The sequence below is a fragment of the Hermetia illucens genome, chromosome 1 (genome assembly GCF_905115235.1).
Source record: "Hermetia illucens chromosome 1, iHerIll2.2.curated.20191125, whole genome shotgun sequence".
In the NCBI taxonomy this organism is placed as follows: Eukaryota; Metazoa; Arthropoda; class Insecta; order Diptera; family Stratiomyidae; genus Hermetia; species Hermetia illucens.
In genome coordinates, this window is record NC_051849.1 from 49528609 (window position 1) to 49536062 (window position 7454).

General features: G+C 39.9%; 1 protein-coding gene across 1 annotated transcript; it reads left to right on the forward strand.

Moving 5' to 3' along the window:
* Positions 1 to 1749: 1749 nt before the first annotated feature.
* On the forward strand, positions 1750 to 6334 carry LOC119646597 (odorant receptor 56a-like). The gene is made up of 7 exons (XM_038047090.1): positions 1750 to 1920; positions 1986 to 2198; positions 5430 to 5545; positions 5603 to 5702; positions 5763 to 5861; positions 5965 to 6117; positions 6176 to 6334. Exons 1-7 carry the CDS (start codon positions 1774 to 1776, stop codon positions 6227 to 6229), a joined length of 882 nt encoding a protein of 293 aa, XP_037903018.1. The 5' UTR covers positions 1750 to 1773; the 3' UTR covers positions 6230 to 6334.
* Positions 6335 to 7454: the final 1120 nt, after the last annotated feature.

Sequence of the window (7454 nt, forward strand, 5' to 3'; positions counted from 1 at the left end):
AGGAATACATGAGGACTGGCAAGATCATTGTCTCGTAGGACTGGCAAGATCATTGTCTTCATTATATCTCAACTATATAAGTCCCCTTCTGCAGACGGTTTAGAATAACAATTGCTATCATCTACACTGTTGATTCCGAAGCATTGCGGCAAGCACTACTTGCAAAAAATACCGGCCCACACCTCAGAGTCGAAAAGAAGAACGGTCCGAATTCCTCTCATTAGCTTGTCGAACTTGTAAGCGGTATTCCGAATTTGCTCCGAGGAACTTACCTTCGATTCTATCATTATACCGTAGTACTTGATCGACAATCACAACTCAACGGTGATCTCAACAACTCATATAAGAGAGACTGTTGAAATCTTCATTTCGGTCAGGACAACCGTTGTGGTCTTCTCAAAATCTAAGAAAAAATCGTTTCCAGTCATCCATCTCATCGCTTCATCATTCCTAATATAAGTTGGGCTTGCATAATTGAACGTGCAGTCACTAATTCAGGATAATTGTTTGGATATTCAACCAGGTGCGACTCGTCGTTCATCTTGATTCGAATCAGACCATCATATGAAAGATTCCAGATATCAAAGCCAAGGATAGACCCCTGGGTGGCGCCGAATGTAACCATATTTCTCCATTGTCCGACCCAGAACTCGTTGAGTAGCGCCCGGTCTCTTAGGTCATCCCTCAATATCAACAAAAGGTAGTTTTGTACGGCTAACGTTATGAGGAGCATCCCTCGTCCACAATGACACCTGTGTGACTCAATTCAACTAACCTGTTGAATCACTCTCCTGATCGCATCAATTCTGACTCTGACCGCTCATACTTTTTCGACGATACGTCTCTCGCAGCGCCTATCAGTTATTCCGGCTTGGCTTAACGAGCTTTTGGATTAGCTTCTCTGTTATATACAACATACTGACAGAGGCTGATGGCAAATCAGGCAGAAGAGGTGCCTTTGCTTATCATAACTAACCTCGTCACCCTCCTCTACCACGCATGTGTTGATTGTATTTAGAAGCGAGTCCGGCTTTTGCCCAAACACAATCTTCTGCACTTCGTTGGGGATAATATATGAAGTAATCTTATTCCTTATTGAAGAGTAAGTAGTTTGCAGTATGTCCCTGTACGGAGTTCTATATATTCTGCCCGAAAGTTAATCATGTCAAAATATAAGCATATAAGTAAAATCAACGCAAAACAAATTTATAGAAGCTGGTTACATTCATTGAAATTCGAGCGACGATCAAAAATTTTGGCCACATTTGCATTCGACGTCAACTTCCTTGCTTACGATCCCTGACTATCAGCGACTTTGTAATCAGGTATCCGTAAACTTCTTCACTTTATACCCAAGTGCATTTTCCGAAGAAGGTCATCGGGCTAACAAGGCGATGACAAAGTTTGACCACTTTACTGGTGTGTTCATCAGCTCCGTTCACCATAATTAGATGAAGAAGAGAAGGAAGAATGATGTCCTGAGGGAACAAATTAGCGCGGCTGGGTACACCAAAACAAGTTGGGTGCGAGGCGGATATTCTCTGTAAACGGCAGAAACGTCGCATTTAACATAGCTTTCGAAGATGCAGGTTTTCATTTCTTTCTTGAAAGTAAACTTAACGGATTGTTCCCCATTTTATTATCATAACTCTAAGACTTACTTCTGTGATTTTTTATTAGAAATGACCTTTTTAATTCACAGGATATAACAAGTTACTTACGAATCTTCAATCAGGTGTAAGAAAAATTTTGGCTACGAATTCTCCCAGTGAAATGAGAGTTTACAACAATTACATAGACTATATCATCAAAATCGTATATACCATTTTGCTACCCCTTCTGATAGCAGTGATATTAGTTTCTGTAGAGGGAGTGTATTTTATAATATACCAGTCAGACGGATGGACGGTGCAGCGACAGGTACGAATGTATAAATGAAATTCGATCTCAACCTTACCATGTCAATAACCATTAATTTCCGGAAGGTTGGAAATACGTCAACAGGGATGAACCATTTGTTCGTCCTGTATCCTACTGGGAGTTTAAGTGAAAGTTTTCTCTTCACTTTCATTCTACCCTTTTATATGGTATCCATCGGTTTATTTAGTTTCTTTGCTTGGCACACTTTCAATACAGCCTTAATGCGATACATTTCCTTCCGTCTGGATGTGGTGAAATACAGACTCGAAAATATGCTGGTGAGTATTGATATTAATTTCATATATTATAATTCCTGCTTAGGCATCTCAAGAGTTCAGTGGAATAATATCTAAAGGATGTAATTTGACGACTCGATGGCCAAGTCGGTCTAGCCTCAACCTTCCAATCTCGTTGCCCCGAATTTGAATACCGATTTGTCATTTATGTTTTCTCTCTTTTTCGTGAATAAAAATACAAATGCGAATTTTTCACCACACATATATTAATCTCTTGAACATACGTAGTAATTTTTTTCACCCCGATATCATTGCTCTTAATTAAAGTACGCGGCAGCTTAACAACCCATCTCCAAAAAAAAGTGTTTTCTAGGTTGTAGTGACCGCGGCTTCGCGACGGGAGCGGCACCTCATTCGCCTTTTTCTGAATTAATTTGCTCAAAAAATGCATTCCATAATGTGCAATTCCCTTAATGTTCGTCGCAGATTGCACATTATTGAATGCATTCGGGCGAATTGATCTTGACAGAGGGGAATGATTTTCCGCATCCGTGGACGCACGCGCAAGTTGCTGCAACATGAACTCTCGGAGTTCAATCGAGTTCAACACGAGCCTAGCGGCATAGGGACCCGTTCGTCGATGGATAGCTGATCAACGGCCGGTGGGATTTAAAAATTTCATTGTTTTTTGCCGTAGCCATATAGAGTGGAGTTAGAGGTAATTTAGTGGTCTCCCAAATTTCGCCTTTGGGCATTCAGGAAGGTAACTTTCCTTTTCCAAAATTCGAAGAGGTAATATACTGCCTTGAGGAATGATTCCATTCTCGTAATAGGTAATTTATATAAGACGAGAATTGGATAACGCTGGAAATCGGTAACGAAATTAGCGGAAAAAGAAATGATTGTCATGGAGGGGCAGTCGGAAGGTCAGGGAATTGGTTTACTGAGATACCGGTTGCAAAATTTTGCGAGTTATAACGACATTAAGCTTTGGCAAATTTGTACATGAGCGTGAGGCGGCAGGATAAAAATTCACAGAAAACATAGTCTGCCAGGAGGACGTTGTTAACGAACGGCAAAACGGTTGTCAAAGAGGAGCTTGCTTTCTGCCGCTAATGTGAATTCCCTCAGTTTCTCGCGGGAGCAATCGTGTAGTGATTTTGTGCTGAAGTTTCAGTTTCGATCTACGGGAGACCTTCCCCATTGAGTGTGTGACATCCATAGAACATCGCATTTGTGGCCTCTACGAATTTCTGGTCTGACTGTGTACGAGACCTCTTTCGCGTGTGCGTCACTTAGGAAAAATATTAGAAAAAGAAAAGACTTGCAGTTAATTTTTTTTCCTTTAAATTCAGTAGTATTTCCGTATATATATATTTTTTTCTTTCTTCTTTTGAATCAAGCAATTTCCGTATTAAACAGAAAGAAACGAAACAGCAACAGATACACACCACACCGAGCTTGGAATCTATTGAACGTGTAAGTTTTTTTCCTTTCATTTCATTTTTCTTTTTATATTTTTATTTGATTGCATTTTCCATGAATTTGAGGTAATTTTTTAAGGTTTTGTTTACAAAAGAAAACCTTATTAAAGTCGGTTCAATGTCTGTCGATCTGTCTGCCTGTTACACGCACTTTTCTCAGAAACAGCTATACCGACTGAAACAGGTTTTGGTGAGAGGTTAAAGGGAGATCCCCATACACGCAAAAAAGGGGTGTAATTTTTTTTTCGCCGAATAGAGTCATGTTGGGTATCAAATGAAAGGTCTTGGTTGGTACTTTTCGAATCCGGTCTTAGTTTTGATTTGTTAGATAGGCGGGGAGTGGGAGGGGTTGAAAGTGATGATTTCTTTAACGGACCCATTCTCACAAACTGCTCAACAGAAAAAATCTGAAAAAAGAACGACGAAACTGCCTCTATACGGTGTTCAGGCCTCAAAGTACTCTGCATATCGATATCTGGTCAAATTAGATTTATAATAATATATTTCCATATTTTGGGAAAATTGAGTAAAAACCCCCCTTAAATTTATCCCAGAGTTGTAAAAGTTGGTAGCAGTATAGAATATAATATGAAGCATATTATCCCCAATTGTTTGATCAAAATCATACTATTAGTAACAAAGTTACAGTAGCTCAAAGTTGACTTTACCTGTAAATTTACTGCAACTAAATATCAATATCACACTAAAGTGAATAGTCTGACATGTCAAATGCATATACATAACGGGCTACGTACAAATGGAATAGTTCTGCAATCAAATATGTTCACAGAAGAACAGAACCTTTCATACCTGAAGCACCGAGCTTCCGGTTTTCCGACTTGTTTTTATTTGAAGACTTCCTCCCTCACTCTTCCTCCTTGGCTCCGCAAAACCTTATTACGGACATCCTCTAAATAATGGCCTCAGGATGTCAAGGGAACCTAAAAGGCTGCGTGTCAATAACTATCTACGGCGGAAGACGCAATGATTGGGACGCAATTATCCGTCGTGTATCTTCTCTCTCGATCGCGGAACCCGGGCCCAGAGATTTACGGCTCCACGCGCGCGTTCGAGACGTTTTTTTTATTTACCAGGTTTAGCTCAGGTTCTCGTTTTTTTCGTTAGGCCTTTGCGAATTCCTTTATTTATGGTCTACTTTTAGATCCGGTTTGGACTCACGCATCCTCAAAAGACCCCCGCATTCCCGAGCCTGGCTAGTACAGAGGCGTGTCAACCGAGCTTCAGTCTTTGCGGGGAGCTTCAGTCTTTGCGGGCGGACCTTCACGTCAAAGTCGTCAACTTTTTAGGTTTCTGGGATAGTTCTTCCCTCTAGGTCGTCTTTGGCTCGGAGGGCGCTCTACTCATCTTAAAGAAAAAATATAAACGACATTTTAACGTGTGGAGTTTATTCCGGGTCGTGAGCTAGGATTATTAAAGAATAAATTCTTTGCAGTTTGTTAAACTTTTCTGTTGTAAATTTTGGAGTTTTTTCGCGGCTTTTTTCACGTCGTTCGGACCGATAAATTCGCGCTTCATTACGACAGTCGACATATAACACCTTACTTATTCAATGCTGTAATTTGCGAATAATTCGGAGTATCGGAAAATCACGTTGCTTTAATATTCTACACTGGGTTGAAGACAAATGCAATTGATTTCTCTACTCGAATGAAGGAATGACTCCCTTAAGTCCTTTCTGCTGTAGGCTCAGGACAATTCAAATGAAACGCATAAAAATTGTTAGGAAACATTTATAAAACGCATTTGATTTCTCTGACTTGATTTCCAGGATTACGTGGATATTTTACTGAAAAACTCACAACCTGCCGAATCTGCTCCACAACTACCTGAGCTTTTGAAGGCTATTCTCATCAGTTGCGTTGAAGACATTACTGAAGTTAGATTGTATTCAATGAATCAATGTTATATCAAACCCAAATCATAGCAAAATTTTATTTTCAGTTTTACAAACGAATACGAACTCGTTTCACGAATAACTCTTTTCTTTGAATCTTCGACGATAAGTGGGTTACTCTGCATGCAATTGTATATTATATCCAAGGTGAAAATTGTGCATAGATACAAATACCTTTGTTCTAACTAATAGACTGTTATATTTCAGGATTTCTTCTCAGGATATGGAGTGTATCAGTTTTGGTGTGTAGCTACTATTGGATTACTTTGGCTTTATTACTGGCATGCTGATGAAATATCACAAAAGGTAAAGGCTAATAAAAGAGAGATTCGATGTATAATACAAACTTATCTAAATGTTTCTTTCGCTATAAATAAGAAAAATCGGCGTTTTTATTATATATTTTCAGAGTAATGAAATAACCAATGCCTTGTACTCCTTCAACTGGTATGAAGCACCACTTCCCCTGCAGAAAGATATAGCCTTATTCATGGGTTCATCAATGAGACCAATAATTATGAAAAGCGGCTTTATTAATATGAATGTGAATACATTTTTCACGGTAATTGCCCTGTTCTCACAACTGCAATTAAACCAACTCAGTTTTATATTCTTTTCAGATACTGAAAACTTCATATAGTTATTTCACGTTACTACAAAATTTTGCGAAATGAATTGAAAAAGAGAAAAGTTAAATATCCAGTCTATGAAGCTTTAGATCGAATGTTATTGCACTTTTAAAGAGCTTGCACTCGCACAAAAAAAAAAGAAACAAAATGATGAAAGCAAACTTTGAAAATATAACTATATATCAGTAAATAAGTCACAATTCATGCATCCCAAAATTGGGGGTTTGGTAATTTTTACTTGGATGCCCACTTAGATGCCGACAACTATATTAGAACTAACGTTAAAAAGCGTAATCCCCTATATGAGCGTCAACATGCTTACCGGGGAGGACGGTCAACCGAAACTGCACTATGTCAGCTGACGGATGTATTATGGGATGCCATAGAAACGGAATTTTTAGATATCGAAGGAGCATTCGATAACACATCGAACACACAGACACAAGATGACTAGATCCGAAAAGGGGTGGGTCGCACCCTGGCTTTGTGGATGGGCAAAATATTATAGAGTAGGCAAATACAAATATAAATAGGTAAAAATTCTATTGTCATGAATATTATTCACGGTTGTCTAAAGGGCGGGGTACAAACTATCATCGCTTATGTGGAGTATGATAGGGGACAAGATAATAAATACTGGACATATTAGCCCTCACCACAAACAAAATTTATGAGGTCCACGTAGGAGCCATGTTTGGCGGGGTGCCTTGCGACAACTCAAGCCAAATAGCTCATCAGCAAATGATGGAAGCATTAACAGCCACCGCCTCTGAGCTGGCTGTCAGTACTTTACGTTCGGGAAGTAGGATTTGATCAAAGTCTAGACCCGCCTCACGGGCGATCGGATAGTCGGTTGTCAGGACCTTCGAGCATTTTCTTGGCGCGTCATTATCGCGGGCATCAGCATAGTTATTTTAGTCACAGATTTCCTATGGATTGCTGGTGGGTGTACACAATAGGTCTCTCATTCACCCAACAACTTCTCTTACTTCATCAGACAGTTGGGCAAATTTCTTGGCTTTAAACATCACCAGACGATCACGTACTTCTTGCAATCCAATGGCCCAAGACGACCCTTCTTGGTCACAGGGCCGCGCATTCGTTATACTCGGCAAACGGACAGCCAATCGAGAAGAATTTGCTGCAAAGTGCGCGGAGCTGAATCTGAGACTCCACAGCGACCCTAGTCTCGACATCAGATCGTAACTCAAGGCTACCGGCCTATTGCATCTGCTCAAGGACGTAATGCCAATGCCACCATCCACCAACC

Bases quoted from the DNA above. Each gene is read 5' to 3' on its own strand.
- LOC119646597 (XM_038047090.1), top strand. From the start codon at position 1,774: ATGAGAGTTTACAACAATTACATAGACTATATCATCAAAATCGTATAT. The intron at 1,921-1,985 runs GTACGAATGTAT...AATTTCCGGAAG, and splicing joins GATGGACGGTGCAGCGACAG to GTTGGAAATACGTCAACAGG. The intron at 5,546-5,602 runs GTATTCAATGAA...TTTTATTTTCAG, and splicing joins GACATTACTGAAGTTAGATT to TTTTACAAACGAATACGAAC.